This window comes from Nycticebus coucang, chromosome 14 (genome assembly GCF_027406575.1).
Source record: "Nycticebus coucang isolate mNycCou1 chromosome 14, mNycCou1.pri, whole genome shotgun sequence".
Taxonomy (NCBI): Eukaryota; Metazoa; Chordata; class Mammalia; order Primates; family Lorisidae; genus Nycticebus; species Nycticebus coucang.
The window spans coordinates 80,686,597-80,713,934 of record NC_069793.1 but is presented as its reverse complement, the minus strand read 5'-3'; the positions used below and the strand labels follow the sequence as shown (position 1 = coordinate 80,713,934).

Genomic DNA, 27,338 nt, shown 5'->3' with positions numbered 1-27,338 from the left:
GTAGTCCTTGCCTTCAAGGAGTTCGCAGAATCTACAGATTAGTGGGTGAAACAGATGTGCAAATAGATCATTGGAACGTGGTGTGGTGAGTACTGAAGGGGAGGTGCTGTGGGAGCATAGAAAAGGACAAACTGCGGCCTTGTGAGTCAGGGAAGGCTTCACTGATAGCAAGGAAGTATACTTGGGCTGGATCTGAAGGAGGGAGAGCAATGCGCAGGACAGAGAAGTGGGGGAAAGACTTTCAGCAGACTCCACACTTCTGGCTTCTTTATTTTTTTATTAAATCATAGCTGTGTACATTAATGCAGTCATGGGGTACAATGTGCTGGTTTTATATATAATTTGAAATATTTTCATCAAACTGGTTAACATAGCTTTTGTGGCATTTTCTTAGTTATTGTGTTAAGACATTTATATTCTACATTTAGTAAGTTTCATATGTACCCTTATAAGATGCACCATAGGTGTGATCCCACCAATCACCCTCACACTTCTAGCTTCTTACCGGGAGGAACCAGGTAGGAAGGTAAACCACAGGTAAACCACAATCATCCCAGCAGTCCTTCAGGGTAGGTCTTATTTTCCCCTCCTTGTGAACAAGGAGAATAAAGCAAAGAGGGATTTGGTAACCTATCCAAGGTCACGTCTAGGAAGAATCAGAACTGAGATTTGGACCTAATTCTGACAGCTTCCAAAGCCTATATTCTTTTTGCAATATTTTGTCTCTAATGTCAACAGAGGTCACCAAAGAGCAGTTTCAAGAATAATAGGAAGTCAGATACTCAGGCAAGTGGGGGATGGGAGCAAGTGCTAGAAAAGGAACCTGAAAATGTAGCCTGAAGCCAGGTCATGGGGCTTCCTATGAGATTACTCCCTTCTGCAAAAAGCACTGAATAAGTGCATGCTCCTTTCCAGAAACTAAGCCAAGAGGTATGGAGTGCAGGCCTTTATCCCAGGAGCTGACTGTCTGACCAGGGAGAGGCGGAAGGACAACTTTTCTCTTCTGCAGCTGAAGTAACTCACACTTGGTCCTCCTGGGAGGAGAAAGCTCTATACCAACAACCCAGAAGGGATTGTTTATTCTGCTGAATGCCTTAGGCAGGGAGAAACTATAATAAATATTTAATAAGAACTGAATCTCTTTGGTGACTCAGAACCAGGAAGTGATGACAATGTCCCTGTTAAGATTTGGAGATGGGTTGTTGTGACAATGTATAACTGGATAGATTTGGGATAGGGTCACTTCTTCCTGGTAACTGGGAGAGGAGAGGAGGTTCTAGCAGAGTTTACTCTGGGTGGAGGGATGCTCTCCCATGCTTCAGGGAGAGGAGACATCCTTGCTGGACCTGGGGTAACTGCCCACTCCCAGGTATGCCTGTGTGTAGCCCTCACAGCCCTGTGACCACCTCAGCCATCCACCTTCTCTGCCTAGAATACTTTGATTTGCTACTTTAGGAAATGTGCACATTAGCTTGAATGACAATTATAAGGTCCACTTGGATTTATGTAGGATGTTATCTTCCAAAAGTTCAAAGTTTCCTTAAGGCTTTTATTCCACTTTATTCTAAGTTCATCTCTATGACTAAGAAAAGATAAGTTTTTGTGATTTTTCATTTTATTGAGACAGATAGAAAGATGCAGACTTACCAGTTAGAACAGTGTTTTTTTTGTGTGTGTGTGTTTTTTTTTACCAAATATGTGTCTTTTATTTTTATTTATTTATTTATTTATTTTATTGTTGGGGATTCATTGAGGGTAGAACAGTGTTTTATCCAGGCAGTATAAATTGAGGAAGTTTAAGGAGGGCAGTGCTGTATGTGGTTTGTCTTTACATTTTTGCTTTTCAGTGAGCATACATGATTGTGGAACCCTTAAAAGCAGCATCTGCACAAGTGGAACTTGCCTGCACAACTGTGTGCTCAAATTTGATCTTCCCTGATTCCAACCTGCCTTTCCCATGTTCATTTCCGTGTTCATTAAGCACTAGGAACATCATGGCTCTCCACCCACCAGCTTGGAAGAAGTCTCTGATAAAGTGATAGCACCAAAATGGAAAGGACTGATGAGAAGATAACTACCCCACCAGTTATTCAGAGAATATTTATTAGGTGCCAGGCACGAGCACAGGGCTGTTTACATGTGTTAGCTTATTTAGTTCCCATAGCAACTTAGATGAAGTAGATTGTTATTATCAACACCTTTTTACAGATGAAGAAACCAAGGCTTAGGGAACCTTACCGTATTATCCCTCGCTGGGATAGTTAACATTTAAAGAGTAGACACAGAAGACTACTGCCAGAAAGTCAATCTGTTCTTGAGAAATTGGGGATCATGGATTAAATTTTTGAATTTGAAAAAAAATGTTGGTTTCTCTGACTTTTCAGTCACAGGGGAGCATGCGTTTGTTAGTCATCTGGGAGGTTTGTGGGATCTTCTAAAATATTGAAAGCTTCATTTTTGGCTGTATGTTTATACATTTCTTTGTGCATTGCCACAATGAGCTCATTTATTTACCGTGGATTTCTCAGTGGAGTAAAAGCTCTTTTCCTTTTGTAGACATTTGCCTGAAAAAATTCAGGATGATCAGCAGCTGAAGAATATGAGTGGCCAATGGTTTTATGAAGCCAAGGCAAAAAGGCACAGAGACAAAATCCATGGTGCAGATATCATCAGGGCATCAATGAGGAAGAAAAGGCTCCAGGTTGCAGGTGAGTTGTGTTGGCTAGTATGTGTATGGCCAGCATTTGTTTGGGAAGTTGGGAGAAGGGAAGGGTGTCAAGAGTCATCACCTGAAGGTATGACTTCACGTTCTCTTCAAGTTCCCACCTGAAATTGCCAAGGGAAATCATTTCAAGGTACACTTTTCATAATCTTCTTGCCCTGGATTCAGATGGATGAGGGTAGGGTTCAGTGACTGTGTGATATAAAGTAACATAGGCTGCCCTTTAGATGTATGTTGAGTTGTAGTAGCATAGATAATTGGGTTTATAAAGGATCTATCACCTCTTCTTTGGTTTTTAATTCTGACGATTCAGAACCTTCTGAATAAAGTGAATGGTTTACACAGAAAGAAATCAGCCTTCCTGTTCAATAATCTTGACATCTGGTCAAGTCGTCTTTAATCATCCAAGTACATTATTTAAGGGACTGTAAAGAAACATTTTGAAGGCTTGTTTAGAATTCTGTTGAGTTCATTAAAGTATTTGCTGGGTACTTTCTTTCTAATTAACTCCAGATTAGTCAGTGAAAACCCCTGTCCAGGTCTGACTTGTGCTCAACAGGGAAAATAGCTGTCATTTTTTGAGCATCCAATGTATGTTAAGCATCTCATCCCTATTATTTCTGATTGTAGCAGCGATATTGTAAGGTAGGCATCGTTTTTCCCCATTCTGTATGTGGGTATGTGAAGCTCAGAGAAGTTAACTTGTCCAAGATCATATAGTTGGCAAATGGCAGAGCTGGGATTTCAAAGTCTTTCTGCTTCAGTGCCACACTCCTTGCAGATAAGAGCTGACTGCTTAGTATGTACAATGTATTGTCTGTAGCCCTCTTGCTTTTCAAAACGGCAGGGCACGGTGGCTAACGCCTATAATCCCAGCACTTTGAGAAGCCAAGGAGGGAGGATAGTTTGAAGCCAGGAATCTAAGACCAGCCTGGGAAACATAGTAAGACTGATATTTCTATAATTTTTTTTTTTTTTAATTAGCCAAGCCTGGTGGTGCACACCTGTAGCCCAGCTACTTGAGAGGCCAAGCCAGGAGGATCACTTGAACCCAGGAATTGAAGGATACAGTGAGCTATGATTGTGCCACTGCATTCCAGCCTGGGTGATAGAGTAAGATCCTGTCTTAAACAAAAATATCCCTACCCAGACCCTTCAGAAATCTTGAGGGATATTAGTTAATACTGTGGACTCCATTTTGCAGGTGAAGAAACTAGACTTATGTGTGAAGGACCAATGGGGGATAACCTGGAAAGTATTTGGAAATTGGGAGCCCCAGTATTGCTTCATCTTCTTAACATTAATGAAAGTATTCTTGGCACTTACTGACTATGTGGCCTGAGGCAAGTTTCTTGAACTCTTTGATCCTGAATTTCCAAATCTGTAAACTTGGAAATCGCTCCCACCTCATAGATTAATGCATGCAAGGGCCTGGCATAGTGCCTGATAGTGATCATTCAGTTGATACTGTCAGAGAAGTTCAGATAAAGAAAGAGTTGGTGTTCAGAGGCATAAGAGTTTATTTTCTGAAGTGGAAGCACAGAGGTTTTATGGAGGATCAGACGTATGAGCTAGGAGTGAGAAGTATTTATGATTTAGATGTATAGAAAGTAGGAGGAAGAGACAATGGCAGTGGAGAGGGACATTCTAGACTAGAATCATCTGCTCCCTTTGTGTCTTAAAGCCAAGCTTTGTGTTTGGCACATTGTAATAGTTCATTAAATGCTTAGTAATGCTGGTGTGTCTGTGCCACTGAGGACTCCCTGCTCTGAGCATACCCTAGTCGTGCACATTTGGTCCTGACCGCAGTTCAAATCAGATTAGCCTAGAGGCAGTCAGAATTCAGCTTTAGTGGTCTCTAAAGTCACCCATGCTCTCAAGAGACTACTTGGAAAGAAGCTAATATCATGGGAATCTACTGACTTGTTTCACAGATGTAAGTCTAATCCCGGGTCCTTAGACTCAGTGATTACCTTGGCACTGGAAAGGCCTGAGTTTCAAGTTTGAGCCCTCAATGATAAGAACTAATAAGAGAGTTGTAGGTCACAGAGGTGAAAGATAACCCCCCTGTCTTTATCATTTCCTGTTTCAGCTGAGCAGAGTAAGGACAGAGCAAACGTGGAGAAGGAAAGCTGGGTGAATAATGTCAACAAAGATGCTTTCCTTCTCGCAGAGCTAGCTGGCGTTGCAGAGGAGCCAGAAGAAGATGCAGCACCAGCAAGCTTGAGGTAAGACAGCTTGCAGGGCCAGGTGCTGCATGTTGGTTTTATGGTTTGGTGTGCCGTACAGGCACAGTGATGGGCTGTGAGTACAAACGCCAGACTGGTACAAATTCCCCACCTTGCAGAACTTCTACTAAATAAATCTGAATTTGAATCAAAATGAAAATGTTAAGTGGTGATTTCTTCTAACACTAGTAACAGTAGTTTGATTTGTTTTGTTTTGATTTGTGCTAAGAAGTACAAATCTACTCCATAGAGTAAAATGAAGAGGTACTCTAAAATGAGTATAGGGGAATAAGTCATTTCAGAGAAGCAATGCATTATGATCACATTGTAACAGCCTGGTGCAGTGGAAGAAGCTCAAGTCCCAAAACTAGACAGATTAAGAACTCAAATTCTGAATCTGCCATGTATTAGCCATTTGACTATGGGTGAGTCATTTAACCTTTCTGAGTCTATGTTCTGAACATAGACTATATACATGCTATATATATCCAAGTCTATGATGAAAATGAGTGATAAGTTATGTAGGATACCTGGCAGATGGTAGATATGCAATAAATGCCTCTTAAGGATACAGTTTGTCCTTAGTATTTCAGTCTTAATTTTTTTGGTGTTTTCCTTACATGTTATTATCTGACCAATCAATATATATTGTGTGCATCCTACCTAAGATATACCCAGTTCTGGGGCAACACTACCACAAACCTTTTAAACCATAATGATTTTCTTTTAGGCATTTACGGATCTTACTGCTGGTGTCTGTTCCTTGAGGATGTAGTTGTTACCCTTTGGTGGGAGGGGCAGTTGCATTTTATTTCTTGCTCCTCAGTGAAGACAGTTCTATTCGGAGTCTCTAACTCCGAGGAAGCAGAAGTCAATGAATTTGCTGGTGGGACAATTACTGAGCCAGGGCCCAAGGCTGAGTCACCTGGGGAACAGGAATATTTCCAATGTAGCTGAAAGGTAAAGGGTGTATAATACGGGTACCAATAGGTATTTCAAAGTTAAATGTGAGTAGCATTATATCACGTGGATAATGGAATCCTAATTCTATTAGCATACCCATTATTTATCCATTTCCCAGTTGGAGAGGGGATCATTTTGTTTCCCATGGATTATAGGCTGTACTGTTTCCCCTACAAGACTGTAATGTTCTATCTAGAAAGGCCATGTTAGGTAGAGATTAAAACACCTCAACAGTAGTCACTAATTGATAGTGTGACCTGGTAGTAGTATTGACTTAACTTCTTGGCCCTTTACTTCCTCAGCATTAAAATGGAAATAGCAATAGCTTGCTAATAGAGTCATAGAGCACTTAATTAGCTAGCGAATGTAGAATTCTAAATATAGCCCAAAGCACATAGTAAGTGTTCAAGAAATGGGAGCATGAACTCTTGCTTACACACAGATATTTTAGGAAGCTCAGGAAAGAGTGTGAGGAACACTCTACTCCCTTCCCCTTGGTCACTCCCTATTCACCAGCTGCCTGCAGTCCCTCTAATAGGATGAAGATCTTTCTTTCATAAAGAAAGGTGATACCTAAGATATTAGAAACCACAGGGAAAAGAACACCTGTATTAGATTCACCTCCAAGGGACTGAGGGACTAAGAATAGTTTTTAAGAGCTGGGATGGTGGGGATTAGGGAGCCACTGACCAGCTGAGTGGAGAGGGAACAAGTGCTGCAGAACGGGAAAGGAGATTTTTCAGAGACAAGTAGCTCATTGCCCAGTTTTATATGAGTCAGACTTCCCATCCTCCTTCAAAAAGCCCAAGCAACAGAGGAGCTACTGCTCTCATAGCCAGACTCATCTTCCTCATGGCCCATGGGGCTAATGGGTTTTCTCTCATTCTTTCTCTATTTGAGGCTAATATTGCAGCATTCATGATTTGCATCTCCACTGTTTTCTGCGTTCCTTGTGTGAGTGACCTCAGGCAAGGCTTTCTGGTCTCATCTGTAAATCAGAACAGAATTGCCTCACCAAGATGTTCAAAGATTAAGAGAGTTATAAGGATCATTTGGCACCTCTCAAAAGAAAAAAAAATTGTCCATTTCCAGGTGGCATTATAATTATGTTATTATTTCATGGATAAAGTATGCTTGAGAAGGCAAGAATAAAGATGTTAGATGTATCTGGCATGCTTTGCTTACTGATGGCCAAGCATGCAGTACGTGGCATGGGTGGTAATCATGATAGGAGGAGCTATTTTTCACTTCCTTCTTTCCATGTCAGAAACTACTACTTTACTTGGTATCAGGTTCCTGCAGTGTTTCTCACCTATATTTTAACCTTTGTAAACTGGGTGTGTTAAGTGTATTTTGAGGCCTGTACTTTCAGACTAAGTGAACTTCAGTAGAATGACTCAATACCTGTCAATATTTTCTTAGCCAGTACTCAGGGAGTGTGAGGCAACAGTGACTGACTACTACAGTTTCTGAGGACCTTTTTCTAATAAGTTCTGCTGTAAGAATCTTCTTTCTTGTGTGGACAGAATTCTGTGGGATCCTACCCATGAAGAATTAAAGTGCTATGGGCACTCACCATGTAGTTGAGCATTGGCAGCCACCTGAGTTTTTTTCTGAATTCGTATTTGTTTGCACCTGTAGCAAAGGGAAGCAGAGAACGGTTTATGAGCAGAGGAGAGGAAAGTAAGTTTCCCTCTGGAGTGGCAAAGAGAAAATTCAAATGTTTGCAGTTCTAATTCTGGTTATTGACTTCTGTCGGGGCAGTACTGGCTGGACTAGCACTTCATGAACTGTTTATAGTGAAGGACCGATCTTGTTTCATTTCATATTTTTATTTTTAATCATCATAGATTGATATCTTTTATAACATATAATAAAAATGAATACTAGACAAATGAAATATAGGAAACAGTGGCATTAAAAATATAAGTCCACTGATGTGCTGGAATCTCAGCAAATTGCTGTATATGGTTCTCAAAACATACTCTCAATTTCTGTACTTTTGTGAACCAGTCCAACAGTTCATGGACTGACACTGGTTCAGGAACCACACACTGATAGCACACACTGATAGCCCCACTCCACCCAATAATTGTTGAACACATACAAATAATCCACAGGACATGACTGAACCAAGATGGGGAATACGGAATAAAAAGGTGAGAATATCTCCCTGTGGAGGTTAGGACCCTACCCATAAATGAGGTGTGATGTGTCCTGACTATACAAGGAGGCCTGTTATGCGATGAGAAGTCCCTCTCTTGTTACTTGAGGGGGAAGTAGGAAAAGTGTTCTAGGTAACACTGACAGTGTAGTAGTCTTTCTACTGACCAAGCCTTAGATTTCTCTGTTACTGGTGTTTCTTTAGACTGAAGAAGCCTGGGAATGGACTGACCTTTTCATTTTTCTCTATTTTCTTCCTCTCTAAGGACCAGTACCTCAGGTAGCTTATATGGTCTTGGTTCTGTGGCCACAGACAGGCCATCCAAGACTTCTGAACAAATGATAGTTACTCAAGTGCTTTCCAAGCCTCCCACTTCTTTCCCCATTTTGGACCCTCTTCCCACACATTTCTGCATCCCACCTGCCTCAGTAGCCTGAGCGTTCCTCCTTTCTCCTTTGAAGGGATCCTAACATGTATTCCACCCTAAAGGGTACTTGACTTTTAAAATAATGTAAGCCTATATGTAAGGAAATGTTAACCTTCTTTCCTGCTCTTAATGATCACCTTACTGAACATGGTTGTGCCATTCTCACATACAGCTCAAGTGGTCTTTATCATCTAGTGCAGTGGTTCTCAACCTTCCTAATGCCACGATGTATTTTCAGGTTCACATACTCTCACAACCCACAGGTTGAGAACCGCTGATCTAATGTATAGCAAGATGAGGATATTACAATAAGACAAATGAAGAGAGAAATAGGTATGTAGGTGAAGATACAACCATTTTCTATAGGTTGCCTAGATTTGCTTTTAGAATAGGAAATTAAATATTTAAATACTTTTATTTGCAATTCACTGAAAACATTGATGTAATGTCTTGCTAGCATTCAGTTGAATAAACCATTCTAATAGCGTTACTAATTCATTTGTTCAGTCAGCCAACGTTATTGAGTATTTATTCCATATAAGATGTTACTTAGGAATTCAGAGATGAGCAAGATATCTTTGAGGAACCCATTGTTTGGAGAAGAGGCTAATGGGTATGATTATAAATTGCGAACCATGTGATAAGAGTATTTAACAAGCTGTGGGAGCACAGCTCATCTATACTGACTATAGGGTAGAGGGAGGGATTGTTAGGGAAGCTGTTAGAAATAGTCATATTTGCAGCAGCTCTTAAAGGATGAGAAGGATCATGTTAGGTAGACATGGGGAGAAGACAGTAGAGGCAGAGGAGATAAGGTGGAGATCTGGTAGCGCTTGGCATGTACAGGTACATGTAAGTCAGGGTAATGAATTAAAACACCATTTTGTAATGGGGAGAAGACAGAGGCAGAGGAGATAAGGTGGAGATCTTTAGGGCTTGGCATGTACAGGCATAGGAGACCTGGAAGTTGTCTGGTGTGGCAGATAATGCTGTGTGAGTGGTGAGCACTTATGCCAAAAGAAGAGGCTGGAATCATATTGTGAAGAACCTTGAATGTGAATGTTGGCCAAGAGGCTAAGACTTTTTCCTCTAAGTCACAACAAGCCACCAAATGACTTATTTATTTATTTTTATTAAATCATAGCTGTGTACATTAATGCAATTATGGGGTACAATGTGATCATGGGGCACCATACACTGGTTTTATATACCATTTGACATATTTTCATCACACTGGTTAACATAGCCTTCTTGGCAATGTGCTGGTTTTATATATAATTTGCAATACTTCCATTAAACTGGTTAACATACCCTTCACCTCATTTTCTTAGTTATTGTGTTAAGACATTTATATTCTATACTTAGTAGATTTAACACGTACCCTTGTAAAATGCACCACAGGTGTGGTCCCATCAAATGACTTTTTAATCAACTTTACTTTTTTGAGATATTCTAGCAACTGTGTGGAAAGTGAGAGTTAGTTAAATTAGGATATGAGAGAAGAAATTTAAGTGAGAGGTTGTGAGAACTGAGAAAATAGAGACAAGGAAACATGACAGTTGTAGAGATAAGAGTAGAACAAATTTGAGAGGCCTGCAGAGCACACAGAGATAGTTAATAATTGATACAGGTGATGTGGGTTATTTGATGAGATGATCTCAACTGTGGCCTATAGACAGAATTACCCAAGGAACTTTTAAATATCCGAATTCTGAGGGCTGTGTCACTGCATTGCTTTCTCAGGGGTGAGGACCTGGGTCTTGCTCACCACCATGTCCCAAACATCTAACAATGTGTTTAGCACATGGTAGATACTTGGTAAGTATTTATGGAATGAATGAACAAAGGCTGTTACTCTCTCTTACTGTTCTTCATCACACTTATCACTACCTGAAATTATATTATGTATTATTTTTGTATCTGTTTATTGTCCCCTCCCCCCAGATCCATGAGGAAAGGACGTTTTGTTCATTGCCATATTTTGTTTTGTTCACTCCTTTGTTCCTAGAACTTAGTGCCTGACATGTATAGTTTGTGGAATAAATGAATGAAGTGTAGATGGAGCATGAGAGACTGAGTGAATGTATGAATGAAAATAGTGGCTGAGATAATGAATTACTAAATAAAGAAGAAATGGCAAGGGGATTAATAGGTAAACGAGTGAATAAATGAAGGATTAAATGAAGTGGCCTGGACCCCAGGAGGTAAATTAAAAAAAGGAGAAGGGAGAAAAAATAAAATTATAAGGTAAGAACAGATTGATAGCATCTAGATATTATTGCTTTGTTTTGTTTTACTAAGACTCTCTCATTTCAGATGTATCAGCATGAGCACTTGTGATTATAGAAAGATGGAAGAGAATGTGAGGGCTCTCTCAAATTTGCATAGCTGTGGGAGAGGAGCATTTAAGATGGGGAACTAGAGGAAATGGAGGTAGGAGGGGGCTTGGTTGCTGCAGAAGTCTGTGATGTCCATTAATGAAAAATATCTCTAAGAAAACACCTCCAAAATGAGTTCAGGAGAATAGGATAAAACCCTTCACTCTGGTATTTTATTCCATGGCATTGGCAGATTTTCTTCTAGGTACTTACCTATGAAGTGGCAAAAAAAGATGAGTTTCCTTGCAAGCAAAACTATGCCTCCCCAAGGAATAATGTCAGGTCGTGTGTGTGTGTGTGTGTGTGTGTGTATGTATATATAATTTTTTTCCTGGGCATGCTTGTTTCTGATCTGTTGTTAATATTTAGCAAATTCCTTCAAAACAAAAAACGTGCATCCCCATGTAACTTTGTTTTTGAATTAAAACACCATTTTGTAAGTCAGGGTAATGAACCCAAACTGCTAGTCTTTGAGCGTCATTGCCTTCTGACACTAGTCTCCTCCTTACCCTCTGTGGAATAGCAACCAACCAGATCTTTAGCTCCAGAATAATTTTTTCCACTGACACTCTTTTTCTTTGAGGGCTTTTGTGTATAACTATCTTCCTCTTCCAGCTGGATTAGCTCCTGGCCCCAGTAATGAGATCAGTGTAAAGTGTCTCACTTACTCTCACAGGCAGGGTAGAGATGAGCTAATCTATGGGACAATGCATTTGATTTTTTTTTTCTAGGATTGATAGCAAATTCAGTAATGTGATGATTTGATTTCTTGGACACCTGCCCTGCAAAACCATGTATACTCAGCTCAAAAAAGAATCTGCTTTAATCCTATAAAATCTTGGGTTTATTTAAATCAGTTGTAGTAGGAATAGTTTCACCATGACATCAAAATGCCTCTACTTCCATGGGAATTCGTGTTGGACAAATCTGTAGCATGAGCTGAGGCAGCGCTAGAGGACTATGTACACCCACAATTAATATTTTACTTAAAAAATACCCACTTAAAGGGCTCAGCGTTCCATATTTTCTAATTTGCTCCCCTCACTCCATCCCTAAGCCATTTCTTCATTTGTTTATTTGTTCAAGCTTCATTGAGTGCCAACACATGCCAGTGCAGTGCTGGGTGCTGGGGATGAGATGCAGCATGAGCCTCCAAGGAACTCCCAGTCCAAAGGGACAGATCACAACAGCAAAAAACATGCGAAAAACATCACTTGCAGAATTTGCTTCTGTTTCTATAATCTATTACTATTTAAACTAAAAAATACCACAGAAGAAGGTATAACTACTGTTATTTTTAACTGTTTTAAAAAGAATAGCTGGTAAAGATTTAAAAACTTTTTAAAGTTACTGCATGTGTGTGGGAGCACTTCATGGCTGCATATAGAAGGCAGATGGGGTGTCCAGCTGCCCGTGTGGTGTGATTTTAAGACTGCAGTAAGTCCTGCCTCTTCCCCCAGTGGCCCTTCCACAGTACCTAAAAATATTTATTCATCTTAGTTAAGGCTTCCAAGACTTGTATTAAAATGCAGACATTATTTAGGAGGGGAATCCTAATGCCAAACCATTGTCTAATATTTTAATAATCTTCTTCATAAAGTAAACTAATTTTGTCTGAGTGCTGTTTCTAGTATCAGGTTCATTTTGAAGAGCGCCTAAGGGAAGAAATCTACAGAGCACAGGATGTGGAATTTGCTTCCCAGTTTAAAAATCTCTCATATTCAGGACACTTTATACTCCCTCTGAGAGGAAGAAGTCTAAGAAACAAAACATACAGGATCTGGCTGTAAAGAGACCACCTTCTCTTATGAAAAATAATGGATCTCCATATTAAGATCTGACCACACGATAACAAATAGTGCCAGGCAGGGAGCATATTCCTAATCCAAAATACCAGTAACTTCAGTTGCTACTTTTGTACAAAGTTAGTCCCAGGAAAAGGCTGAGGCCAGGAAAGAAAATGAAGCTGCAGGATTCTAGCTCATTATTTTAGTGATAATCTTGGGCAAGGTTCCATGGCTCTGGGGCACATTGGTCCCCTCCCCAGGGCTTTGGTTCCTTTAGTGTGTGTGGGGATAAGCCAGCGCCGCCTCAGGTATTTTCTAAGCTATGAACTCTGTGATGCCACTATGAACTGGTGGTGTTTAACAGGCTACAGCGGTTTCAGGCAAAAGTGACTTTACCTCCCAGGCCTGAACGATGCCACTGGAGAAGGAAGTCTGAGCAGGTTGTTCCCCACCCCCGTCCAGGCCCTCAGTGACCCTCTCTTGCCCTTCTTTACTCAATAGCAGAGGGACTAGATATTCAGGAGGGGGCTTGCTCAACTCACTTTTCTCTGTTCACACTTGCCTTACTCCACCCTGGGGCTGTCCTATTTCCAAAATACGAAATTTTCTTCTAGAATCCTTCTTCCTTTAAGCCACGTTCCTCTTCGAGCCTTCCTCAAAGGGTATTGTTTTATTCTCTAAATTGTTCCTTTTGCAGTTCCACTGTGGTCAATCCAGCTTCCTCTGTGATTGGTATGTCCCAGGAAAACACAAGGAAACCAGCTGTGTCTCCAGCTAAGGTAGATTGACTTAAAAAAAAAAATCTTATTTTTGGCAAGAAAGCTATTTTTCTCATTTTATCAAAAGCATCACAAAATAAAGATAATTTTTTAGTACTCTTTTTGGTACAAAATGTTGATAATTTTTTCCATTTAGTGTAGGAAGTCACTCTTATGGTAGAAAAAGTTGATGAATACCATGCTACCTAGATTTTTTTGCCCTAGCGCAGTGGTTCTCAACCTTCCTAATGTATTTTTATTGTTCCTAATGTATTTTTATTGTTACAAAGGGGTTGCAACCCACAGGTTGAGAACCGCTGCTCTAGATAGTAAAAAGTCTGAAACTATTGGGTACTGCTTCTTTTAAGCATATAGAATTTTGCTTGTTAGTCCTTATTCGTATGTATAGCTTCCTAAATCTCGGTAAGAGGTCTGCTTCTGGGAGGGAGTTGCCAATTTATGAAACTGTAAACAGTAAATATTGATATTAAGTCTTAATAAAAATCCCTATTAATCTGTACTCTTTTTGTCATCAGACTTGATAAGCATAATAATGACAATGAAGAATCTTAAGATACCTAAAGTGTCAATCAATTACAATTATATTCAATACAGGTGTAATCTAGCACAATGAGAATCTGGTGTAGTAGAAAAATGTGAACTGATGAGATACCCAAGTTTGCTTTGACCTTGACCAGGTCTTTGGTCTATCTACAGCCACATTTTCTTACTCAGGATTTTTATTTATTTATTTATTTTTATTTATTTATTTGTTTATTTTAGAGACAGAGTCTCACTATGTTGTCCTCAGTTGAGTGCCGTGGTGTCACCAGCACACAGCAAACTCTTGGGCTCAGTGATTCTCTTGCCTCAAGCTTCTGTGTAGTGGGACTACAGGCACCCACCACAACCCCCGGCTATTTCTTTGTTGTAATTGTTACTGTTGTTTAGCAGGCCCGGGCCAGGTTCGAACCTGCCAGCCCTGGTGTATGTGGTTGGCGCCCTAACCACAGAGCTACAGGTGCTGAGCCCAGGATTTTGATTTAAATGCTTGTTTATGATCTAACTTTATTGTACTCTGGCTTCGAGTATAATTTTACAATTTTATTTAGCATATGTGGGAATTCTGTGCTAACCAGATTAATCAGAATGACTATTTTTCAAACATGCCAGAGTTTACTGGATAAAACTATCAAAATTGGAGATAATAAGCATTTGCTAACACCAAATTGCCATATGACATTTAAAATAAGTTTAATAAATAATATTTTTTCCCAGCAAAGGAATAATCCGTTTAATAGTTCTAAGTTGCCAGAAGATCACTCATCGCAAAAAACCATAAATGAACAGTCAAAAAATGGAAGAGCTGGTTTATTTCAGACTTCAAAAGAGGGTAAATATTATTTTTATGAAGATAGTTTTATCTTTGTTATCTGTGGACTGAGGGAAATTCTCAGAGTTCCTTTCACTAAAATAACTTCCAAGAGAAAGTGAGAAACCCTAAAGACTTTTTTGTTCTACTATGCTTATTGGTTTCTTCTTGAAACTGGAAGTTCATGCATTCTAATATTGGAGCTTGTTATGTGACTTCCATTCCTTGGATTCCCTCATCAGTGAATGAGAAAATTTTCTTGCCAGGGTCAGTCTTTCACTTATCAATATTAATTGGATGCCTATCACATGTTGGCACATTTCTGTTTTAAAGAGGTTGCCTCAAGAAGAAAAGGCTTCTTGACAATGTTATGATATTCTAATCTGCAATTATCAGTTCAGTTGCCCAGAAGCATTTGATCTGGTTTGTGGCTTAACTGATGTAAGTCTGCCTATATGGGATTTTACCATTCTTACATACCATTAAGATGAAATACTGGACAATTCAATCTCATTGAAAGCAACTCTGAGAAGATCCCATAAATGTTAAAAGATTGGTCAAGGGCTAGAAAATTAACAACTGAACAGTGGAGCTGGGACTCTCAGTTGACCTGTTTTTTTTTTTGTTTTTGTTTTTGTTTTTTTTTTTTGTAGAGACAGAGTCTCACTTTATGGCCCTCGGTAGAGTGCCGTGGCCTCACACAGCTCACAGCAACCTCCAACTCCTGGGCTTAAGCGATTCTCTTGTCTCAGCCTCCCGAGTAGCTGGGACTGCAGGCGCCTGCCACAACGCCTGGCTATCAGTTGACCTGTTTTAATAGTATAATTTCCATTGTGCACATTTTATATTGCATAAAATATTTTAAAGAAAAAAAAATCACCGGAACATGCTGTTTGCGTTTAACTTTTTGAAAAATCAAATTTTTTGTTTTAGATATTGGAATTTTCATTTTTAAAAATTGAGTTCCCTTTTCCGATTTCAGTACCCAGATTTTTTAAATGACTTCTATGTTTTTCATTAAGACAATTTTGAGAAATTTTCATTTTATTCTTTTTTTAAAAACTTTCTGTTTGAGTGTAACATATCACAAAGCATGTAAAGCATAGTAATCTTAAAATATACTGAGCAGTGAAGTTCATGAAAGCATTTTAAAAATAGGCTTTATTTTTTTAGAGAAGTTGGAGCTCACAGAAATACTGAGCAAAAGATACAGTCATTGTCCACATATGCCCTATCCCCACACAGGCATAACCTCCCCCATTACCAGCAACTGTGCACCAGAGTCATATGTTTTTCACAATTGATGGACTATGTTGAGTCAGCATTATCACCCAAACCCCATAGTTTACATCTTGGTGGAACCCAAGAGGGTTCACTCTTGGTATTGTACCCTCTAATATGTACATTGGCATATATCCAATGTATCCATTTCACTATCTTAAAAATCTGTGTTCCTCTATGTAATTTTTTTCTTTTTCCTGGCTCTTGATCGTTTTTTAATAATTTTTTATTTTTAACATATTGGTTGAATATATTTATAGGGCACATATGATGTTTTCATATAAGCATACAATGTATACTAATCAAACTAGGGTAACTGAGGTATCTGTCACCTTAAGCGTTTATCATTTCTTTGTGTTGAGAACATTCCAATTCCATCCATTTAGTTATTTTAAAGTATACTGTAACTTATAGTGTTGATTATAGTCATTTTGTTGTTTATCTATTTAACTTAGTGTTGATTATAGTCATTTTGTTGTTTATCCCTAGTTTTTCCCCTGCCCCTGCTGCAGCCTTGGGTAACCTTCATTCTACTCTCTTTCTCCATGAGATCAATTGTTTTAACATTTAGTCCTTATATATGGGTGAAAACACAGTGCATGAATTTTTAAAGGCCTTTCATATTAGGACTGCACTTTTACTACCTACTTTACTGTCTTTAATATATTAGTACTTTTACTAAATATAGGTTGAGTTTATGATAGGCATTTTAAATTGCATCATTACTCTCCATGTGATATATATATAGATATATCTCACCTAATGTGTTTTCATTTTCAGGTGAATTTTTGGAGTCAGAAGGAAAGTCACCTCTCCTAGATACTTCAAGCCAAATGTTGGAGAAGTCCAAGCAGACTTTACCAGGCCCTTCAAATGGATCCCCAGTTAAAGCTCCAATCCCCAAAGCCAGGAAAATGATCTACAAATCAAATGATTTAAACCATGAGGATAGCCAGTCTTTCCCTAGACAAAGGACAGACTCCCTGAGCACAAGGGGGGCTCCAAGAGGGATCCTCAAGCGCAACTCCAGTTCCAGTAGCACAGACTCAGAAATTCTTCGTTTTAATCACAACTTGGAACCCAAAAGCAAAATTGTATTGCCTGCCCTAACCATCCATGAGAGAATTTCTGAGAAGAAGCATTCTTTGGAAGATAACTCTACTCTAAACTCGCTGGAGCCATTAAAGCATGTGAGGTTCTCTGCAGTGAGGGATGAACTTCTGCAGAGTCCTGGGCTAGTCCGTGGCCGGGAAGTGGGAGAATTTAGTGTTTTAGAAAATGACAGATTGAAGAATGAAAAAGAACATGCGGGTGGCATGGATGAGTTTCAGAATGATCCTAAGACATCCCAATACAGAAAGCCTTTGCCTTTTCATCAGTCAGCCTCAAACGCAAATACATCAAAAAATGAAACACATCAGCCAATGACTTCGGGTTCTTTTCCAATTAATGGACTTCATTCTCATTCAGAAGTTGTAACTGCAAGACCACAGTCCATTGAGAATTCATCCACCACCAGCAAACACAAAGAAGACTCATCAGCATTAACAAGACTTGAATCAGAATTGCCCAAAAGCCCTGCTGGTAAGAGAGTTGTCACTACCAGTTTATAAAAACTGACCAAGTGTTCTTGGAGTGACCAGGCCATCCATCCTTGTAGAAGCCCAATTTTGCCTTTTAGCATTCCAAATAGAATTCAGGCAGATGACCCTAGAGAATTCTTAAACTTCTTAATAGGTTTGGAGGTTTTCCCCAATCATTAATAAGGAAAAGAAACAGGACAGCACTGTTTCTTATGCTTTACCCTAAAAAAAACCCATGTCAATTCTTTAAACAAATGGCAGTTTTTTAGTTAAATCAAGGTATATATAGAGAGGGTAAGAATTGAAGAAATGCTTAATAACCTTTGTACAAAGTAAATATAGCAATAATCAAGTTTCTAACTCAACTGCTCTCTTTCTCCCTTTATTAGTATTAGTCTAACTCTGAGTCACTTTTGCTCAGCCCTACAATGGCATCCATTTTAGGTCAATCCATTTCTTTAAAGACATTTAAAATCATTTTAATATGATGACTTTTTTTAAAATTAAAAATTAGTCCATGTTTTCTTAAAAGGCTGGGGCATGGTGGCTCATGGCTGTAATCCTAGCACTCTGGGAGGCCGAGGCAGGTGGATTGCCTGAGCTTAGGAGTTCAAGACCAGCCTAAGCTACAGCCAGAGCCCGATTCTAAAAACAGCCAAGCATTGTGGCAGGTAGGCTAAGGCAAGAGGATTGCCAAAACTTTGAGGTTGCTGTGAGCCGTAATGTTATTGCGCTCTACTGAGGGCAACAAACTGAGACACTGTCTCAAAGAAATAAATACATAAATAAAAATTAGCAGATGTTTACTCAAGAAATAAAAGTAGTAGGCCAGGCTCAGTGGCTCATGCCTGTAATCCTAGCACTTTGGGAGGCCAAGGCAGGTGAATCTCCTGAGCTCATGAGTTTGAGATCTCCTGAGCTCATGAGTTTGAGATCAGCCTGCGTGACAGACAGACCCCATCTCTAAAAATAGCCGGATATTGTGGTGGGTGCCTGTAGTCCCAGCTAATTGGGAAGCTGAGGCAAGAGGATTGCTTGAGCCCAAGAGTTTGAGGTTGCTGTGATTCCATGGCACTCTACCAAGGGCAACAAAGTAAGAGTCTGTCTCAAAAAATAAAAAAGTTCATCTTTGATCAATTCATCTCTGATCCAGATGAACTATGTGTACTGCAATTAAGGCTTAAAAAAGACTCTTTGCTTTCTTGATAGCTTAGAAAAAAATTAAAATTTTAGCTTAGAAAAAAAAAGATAGCTTAGAAAAAATTTAAAATTTCCTTCACATTAAAGGAATTATTAATGGTTGACCAAATGTTAACAAATAATGGCATGATGTTTACCTAGATGTTTATTCAAAAGTCACAAAATTCTTTTACAATTTTCTCTTTATTATAACTTATAGAAAAATTGGTAAGCCTTTCCTATTTTTGAAACTGTATTTGCTTTTTCACAGACTATCTTTATAATTTTGTATTTACTTATTTGTGCTTTCTGATTTTTAAATCCCAACTGACCATTAAATTTGGGGGGAAAACATTAGCTAGATCCATTTTGATTGACTGGTAGCCCTTCTGGTCTCACAGAGTACTTATAAACAGAACATTTTTTACTTGTTAATGGCCTGCTTTTTTCTCTTTGCTTATCACAAAAATATATAAAAGTAATAGTGGAACATAAAAAGAAATCCAGAAATTAAAAAAAAAAAGCTGATGAAGTATGTGAATCATAAGGGTTTGACTTTAGTTCTAAACTTCAGGACAGGGGTGGCGCCTGTGGCTCAGAGGAGTAGGCGCCAGCCCCATATGCTGGAGGTGGCGGGTTCAAACCTAGCCCTGGTCAAAAACTACAAATAAACTTCAGGACAGTCAATATCTCATTATCACACTAGAAAAAAAAAATTCCTTGAAGGAAACAAACCATTACCTGGCACTGAACTTTTTAAATAACTGCTCTTATTTTTAAACTAGAAACTTTGACTGTAAAACATTTAAGAAAAAATGCACACAGAATTTTTAAAAATCGCATTTATGATGTCATCACCCAGCTAGCTAACATTTTAGAGTTCTAATAATTTTTGACATGAATATAATTTATAAATTGTGTTTATATTGCTTAGACTTCTTTTTTCACTAACAGTATATCACAAACATTTTTAAAATCACCATTCAATAGTCTGTAAACAGACTAAGACAAAATTCATAAAGCTCTCTCAGGAACTTCACACTTACTGACATATATTTAACAGTACAGAATGTATTTAAGAAAGGAAACTAATGTCCACTATGTGCCAATTATTGTATAAAATCATTGTTATTTTCACTTTTAGCCATAGTTGATGATTAAAATTAGAGATTTATTAATTGGCATGTCCTCTAGTGCATTTGAAATGTAGCTAACTTCCTAAACATTGAGCTCAATTTTTGAGACCATCCCTACACATCATAGCATTTTAGGAAGAGTAGAAAGACTGAAATATCTGAGCCTTAACTAAAGGGTCTTAACTAAACGCCTAATGAGTCATAAGGAAATGCCTGAGTTCTCTGATCCAGATGAACAATGTGTACTTCAATTAAGGCTCAGAAAAGACTCTTTGCTTTCTTGATAGCTTAGAAAAAATTTAAATATCCTTCTATCCTCCAAGCCACTGGTAAGTACAAATCAGAGAACCAGTGGAGATCACATTCTCCATCAATCCTCATTTTAGTTTATCTATCCTACATAACTACTTTCTAACTTACAAATGATAGAAAGGAAATGAGGCATAATGGAAGGGCCTGTTGTGATCATGGTTGTTAAACTTCATTGTGCAAAATGATCACTAGGATAACTGTTAGTGGAGATTCCTAGGCCCCATCTTCAGAGATTCTGGTTTAGTATTTCAGTAATAAGACCGACCCAAGAATGCAAATACCTTCATTGTCCCATTCAAATGTTGTGGAAGGAACTCCTTATTTATGCTTACTTGAAAGCTGTTTTTCTAACTCCTGAAATCGCTTAGGTCTTTGTTCCTCAAATTTGGGAATAAGTCGCATCTAGGGTTTATGATAGTATGCCGGAGATAAGTGAAGTCATAAAGTCAGCATGTGTACTTTCCTGGAGTGCCAGTTTTATGCAAAGGTCTGAGAGTAGGAGAAAATTAACATTTAAAATGTAACATGGAGCAGAATGCAAAATTAACATGAATTTCTAAAATAAACCAGGGATTTCAAGGAAATTTCCCAATTAGGTCTACGTCCCATACTACATTTGCCTTCCATTACTGGCACAGGGCCGCTTTAGTAGGATACTCTGATTAAGATGACTATGACCCTGAAAAATGCTGGTATAAACAACTAGTAGTATAAAATGTGCACATAGAAAAGTGTCTTTTAAAAAAGATGATATGAATGATTGGATAAAAATGGTTTTTTAAGCATGCCTTTTTCATATTTAGGAAAGTATTTCTATATTGCAGGTGAACAGGCTCATTGCATTAAGCCTGAACCATCTCAGGTACTAGGTTGCAGTTCTAGAGACCATCAGCAAGGTAAGCCTTCTCCTCTCCCGGCTCTAAAAGCTAAGACATTCTCACGCCCTGATCCAAATGCCACTGAGATAAGGAAGACAACTGATGATTCCATATCTAAAGTCCTAGACTGGTTTAACCGAAGTGCTCATTCACATGACAATAAGCCATCCCTTCAACATCCCCATGGAATAGAGCCTGAAGAAAAAACAGGCTCCAAATCACAGGTTGCTATTGCCTTGGTGACCGATGACAACAATCTAAAAGAAAATGGCGCAAAGGCCCTATCATCCACCAAGGTTGAACTGAAGCCAGTGAGATCTGACGCAGCATTCCAGGTAGAAAGTGACATGCTGCTTTCTGGAAATGGCGAAGAAAGCGATGTGAATATCCAGTCCAAATCTATGAATTTGTCCCCACAACACACCTCAAAGGAAGGCCTGGGTGGACTGCAAACATTTGAAAGCTATGGTGCCTCAAGTCAAAGGAATAAAAATAAGGACGATAGCCAAGATACCAAAAGCATAGGAAATGGGGTATCTCCTCCGGCCAATAACCATTCCTTCAGTGCTCCCAAGAGATCTGATGCAGAAGACCAGGCTCCATGCAATACCAGGAATATTGGCAGCTTTGGTGAAGAAGAACCCAAGCTTTATGTTTATGGTAAAAACAGAAGAGACTCAGAAGTGAATTTTGACTCCTTAATAGTTTTCCAAGAACCAAGCTTGAAAGCAGATAGAAAGAGCAAAGGAGGAAATACTCACATCCTGAAAGCTTCCTTAGAGCCAGAAAACGTTGATTCACCACATGGAGTTGCCAGCAATGGATCCCCTTGGAAGAAACCTGTGGTCCAAGTACAAGAAGCTGATGAGGTTCCCAAGAACCAAGTGCAAAGGGAGAAATATGAAAGAGTGAGTGACAGAATATCCTTTTGGGAAGGAGAGAAAGCTACTAAGTTAACTCACAAAGAACTCACATCTTTAGGTAGTTCGGAACAACCCTCTGCTAAAGCATGTCAGCCTGTGAAGCCACAGAGTATGTCCATAGACAGTTTATCTACAGGCCAGAGTGAATGTAATCGTGTGACTGCCAAACGAGTGGTCCTAGATGAGGATGATCAAGCACCCCCACTCTCCAGTTTTTACTCCTCAAATAAATCTAAGAAGACTAGGCCCCAAATATCAGATCCACCCCAAAACCATTCTTCAGCTGACCAATCAGGCAAAGTGTCTCTGTTTCAGATTCAGACCAATGAGTCTGTAAAAAGACCACCAGTGGTAGACAGTTTGCATTCTAGAAAAGACATTTTACCAGCATTGCAACATTCTTCGAATGTTGGGAATAAAATGCCCACTCCTTTTGAGAAAGACAAACCTCTAGTTGGTGAATCAAATGCCAACTTTAAAGTTATGTCCCTAAAAGAAAGAATGGATGGATCCAGTGCAGAACAGGTCTATAATCACTCTCAGTTTGAGAATCTGAGAAAGTTTTGGGACTTAGAAGCTAATCCCAACAGTAAGAATAGTGGTGAGAAGAATACTGCCACACCAAGCCAAAAACATTCTGTGCCTTTTAGTAGCCAGAAACACAAAGAATTCAGTGACATTAAATTATCAGGGGAAAATACCCACACATTTGAATACCCAAGCCAAAAAAAAGTTACTGCAAGAGAGGAAATGGGGAAATCAAATTCAAAGTGCATGCTCCAGGTGCTACCAGATGAAACCACATTTCCATTGAGACCACCCAAAAAGTCTACTTATCAGTTGCCAGGAAATGAATCATCAAAGGAAAATGTGGAAAAGAATATGGAATGGGTCCTTACTCCAGTGTTCAAGGAAGAAAAGGTTTACTCAGACCCAGAGATTCAAGAATCCATAGTAAAAACAAGTGTTTTGTCTGAAAGTTACAAAGACACTTTTAATGATAGCTTACAGAAACTTCTTTCAGAAGCTTTACCACCAGCAATTCAACCTTCTGTTGAAAATGGAAAACCAGTTTCTGAAAATGAGACACTGCCGCTCAAGACAGATTTTGCTGATACTGGGGAAGAAGCCAAAGGACCCAAGAAGATCACCAGTGAGGATGCAGACAAGACAGTCAAACAGAGCACTCTGAGTGCTAGTCTTAACGAAGCAACTGGAACTTCATCCTCTCCCTTACCACCCAAACTGGAACCCATTACCACTAGAATTGACTCTGAGCCTAAAAAGGGGAGATTTTTTGAAAAAGAGATAGAACAAAGTCACAACACTTCAGCTTATCAGAGAGAGACAGGGACTCCTTTTCCAGAGGGAGGTGAAACTTTGGGAAATACAGCTCTCCCCCAGAAAGCTGAAAGTGGTGGGTGCCAGCTAAACATGGAGAACTTGCTTCGGATGGCTGCAGAAGACTCTCACCCATTGGACCAGCCTTCTGATCTTTACAGAAAGGGTTCTTTGGGAGATGTGGCCAACTCTCCCCAAGATAGGGCACTGTCTTCTCAAAGGGAAATTTCAGAGACTGTAGAGAAAGTCATTCTTCCACCCAGACCTGCACTGAAGGATATAAATGCTGCATTACAGAAGCTGCAGAGAGAAGCTGAATTGAGTTACCCAGATGGTAGGGAAGGGGGTCCTGGAGAAGTGAAACCAGAATTTCCTAAAGGAGTACTGGCAGCAGGTAGCCCCACAAATCCTCTGGGAGTGATCCTACCCAGGGCTGCAATGGACACCGTAGTTGCAGATAGGGTGGATTTTTATTCCCTCAGTGTAGTTCCTGGTAAAACTCATGAAGTTGGATCTTATTCAGCTGCCCCAGTGTCACCAGCAGAACAGACGCTTAGCTCATCTGGTTTCACTGTTATGCAGTATGGCAAAGATCTACCTCAGGAAGTGGTAGAAATTGTGAGGGAAACAATTATTCAACCCAAATTGGAGTTCCTTGAATTCAATGCTGGCTTAGAAAAACTACTTAAGGAAACAAGTGAAATCCCCCTCTCAAGACATGAAAGTGATACAGGGACTCTTTGCCCATCAAAGTTAATAGGTAGTACAGAGGAGCCCAGGCAAGCTGCTTCTGAATTCCATCCTGAGGAAATAAAAGAAACCATAGAAAAGGCCGAGGCTCCATCCATAACTGAGAGTGCTTTTGATACTGGTTTTGAGAAACTTCTTAAAGAAATATCTGAAGCTCCTCCTCATCAGTTCCAGGTGTCAGTAAAGGAAGAAACTCCCAGGAAGGAGCCCTCACAGTCAGAGCAGGCCAGATTCTTGGGGCCAGTGCTCCCTTTTTACACTTCAGCCTCCTCTGAAGTGAAAGTTAAAAGTAATGGTTTGGAATCTCAAGTTAGCCAATGTGATAAAGTATTAAGAGGAGATGAAGCTGTGACTGATTTATCAGTAGGTCTTTGTGGTTCTGAATGCAGAGTTGAGATTTCTGGAACCCCACAACTTTATGTGGATCATGAAATAGAGACAATTAAGTCTATACGAACCACAGAGGGCAGGGACAGTAAAAGAGAGGTTGCAGAGAGACCAGGGGCTTTGCAGGAACCTGGCTTCGAAGAGGCTCCCAAAGCAATTATTTTGTCCAGAAATAGGCAAACCATTTCTCTCCTGACAAACAAAGAAAATCCTACAAAAACAAGTAAAATTGAATTGATTCTTGAATCACCATATAAGAAACAAGAGAAAGGGGAAGAAAAAGGTTTCTCTGACTCTGATTTTTCAGATGGAAACACCGGTTCTAATGTGGAAAGCTGTAGAAATACCTCCAGTGAGCATTTGAAAATTTTTAACTCATGATAAGTATGCTTTATGGAATGCTGATGTAAAGGATGATGTTATTTCAGTTGAGATTAATATCCGTAAATGGTGCTGAATTCTTCTCAACACTTCAGTTCTCCTGAACCTTTCTTAATAAAAAACATTTTATTTATATTCTTGAATCCAATGAGTTACATAGAGACAGCTTGACTATTAAAGCTTGTTTCATAGTATAACTTCTCATTAATCTACCTAAGGATTTTTAGGTTTCAAAAATATTTTTTTCAAATAACTTTTTGAGGTTAAAAACATCTTTAAAACATTTAAACCAGTTTTTCTCCTGGAAATAATTACAATTTCTTTCTTAATTGGCAGTCCTCACAGAAGTCTCTAGTAAGATTTGTGACAAGAAAGTGGATCATGAAATAGGGACAAAAATGGGCATAAATCTCCCATTTAAGGAGCAATACTATACCAGAGTGGTGGTGAAGTGCTGGAGACAAAGTACAAGCCTGGAAATTTCCTTCTCTCAGTTTCTTGTTCTATGATGTTTTTGTTGCCACTTTCTCCCTCTTATTTGCAATTCTCTGTGGAATCTTCCCGTATGAGTTTGGTCAGATGACTTCAGCTGATTCTAGCTAAGGATGCTGCCTGGCCAGCTGCATTTCTTTGGTTTCAGCCTTGGCTAAGCTAATGAAAATCTTAGCATTAAGGGTCCTGGCGTTTCAGTTTGCTATTCAATCAACATTTTAGCATATTAGCATAGAAACCTCATAACAAATAGGAATGAGAAATTACATAATTTGAATGATGAAATGGTAGAGAATGCTTTCTGGCTGGGATATTTTAACCAAATTCCCACAACTGGTATTGATCACCTTTTCTGTGGTTTAATAGAATTTGTCATTTTCCAGCTCCTTTTAGTCTTAATGAAAATAGATAAGCTTTACTGAATGGTTTATGTGAGAGGTTTAGGTTCCTTTATAAGTAGTTGTAAGTAGGGTCTCTTCTTGAATACTTAACCAAAGAACCCACCTTTAATCCTATTTACCCAATTTGAAGACTCTTTATCAAATGTTGCTGGTAAAAATTGGAAATTGCAAAACTATTCTCTGAAACCAGACGTAGTATACGAAAATAAAGTCAGCACATAAAACTTGCTGGGGTTACTTACTTACTAAACTGCCTCATGAATTACTGGGGTAAACCAACCCCTAGTAGGATAAGGACTTGCAAATTTACGCTTACTTTAGAGACTGTCACCTAATTAACATGCTTATAGTATGCCAACATAACTAATTGAACAGCAAAAAGCCTATCTAAAAAATAGTATTAAATAATCACATAGATTTAACTTGATTCCCTCTATAAAGAAAAAAGTTTTAATAAAAAATAATCACCAACAGAATCCAAAGAAGATATTTTAAAACTATAAGCCTGTTAAGAGTTATAAAGGGATCCAAGTGTGTTTACATACTTTAACCTAAGTTTTTATTTTATAACAAACTATAGTGAGGATAGGGTAAAGTTGGAAAAGAAACTACAGGAGTACCATAATTTGGGGGAGCAACTTCACACGTTTGACTTATGGCTGATCTTTGAACCAACCAGTACCTCAGTTTGCTCCTTTAGGAGAAAATGAAAAGACATTTCATGGTAAAATGCTTTAGAAAATGCTGGGATATTATGCTCATTATTACTATGTGAAGTCTTTGAGAAGATGCAGTAAGAAGCCTTTTAAATTTGAACAAAGAATATCCCAAATCTAATTCATCTTAGAATGCATTTGCTTGGAAAGCTTACTAACACCGGACAGAACTAGTATCTGTTTCAGGAAATTATTGTCTAGAGAAGTGGTCCTTAAATTTATTGATTCATTGATTGAATCACTTATTGATTCAGCAAATAAACTTTCGAATTGCTCATTGCCAGCCCCTGTTCTAGGCACTGAAAACACAGAAGTGACAAGTGTCGGTATTCAGGCCTGGGCTTATCTATAAAGGGGTTGTCAAAATAGAAAAATTAAGGACTGTCTAGAGGTTTTTTTGTAAAGTATTCAACCTTATTCTGAGGTTATGCTCTTTTTCTTTTGGTTCTAAAATGCCTTTCCTTTTACAAAAGAAAGGCACTAATAAATGGTAGGACTTCTCTCTCTCTCTCACACACACACACATACACACACACACACACACACACACACATATAGTTTAATAGAATTTGGGCATCTTTAAAACATCTTACTAAAATGAAATGTTGAATATCTCATGTTGTTTCCCAAGATTTCACTGGAAATGTTACTATATTATGAAACTCAGAAAGCCTATAGTCACTGATCTGGAGAATCCTCCCATCTGTGTACTCAATTATGCACACATGTTAAACATCTGAGTCCTGCCTTCCATGGTTTTCAAAAAAATTTTTTTTTTT

The 27,338-nt window shown here is 38.9% G+C and overlaps 1 protein-coding gene across 5 annotated transcripts in view; it reads left to right on the top strand.

The window, feature by feature from the left end:
* The window catches only part of SYTL2 (synaptotagmin like 2), a 118,629-nt gene that overhangs the window by 60,003 nt on the left and 31,288 nt on the right, over positions 1-27,338 (top strand). For 3 of the 5 annotated variants that reach the window (XM_053561272.1, XM_053561274.1, XM_053561271.1), the window contains exons 2-7: positions 2,557-2,708; positions 4,815-4,950; positions 13,367-13,448; positions 14,706-14,820; positions 16,861-17,664; positions 21,115-21,186. In XM_053561272.1, coding sequence (XP_053417247.1) covers positions 2,557-2,708; positions 4,815-4,950; positions 13,367-13,448; positions 14,706-14,820; positions 16,861-17,664; positions 21,115-21,186 — 1,361 coding nt within the window. Of the gene's footprint in view, positions 1-2,556; positions 2,709-4,814; positions 4,951-13,366; positions 13,449-14,705; positions 14,821-16,860; positions 17,665-21,114; positions 24,922-27,338 lie in introns of those variants that run through there. The other 2 variants (XM_053561269.1, XM_053561270.1) reach the window with 2 other exon arrangements.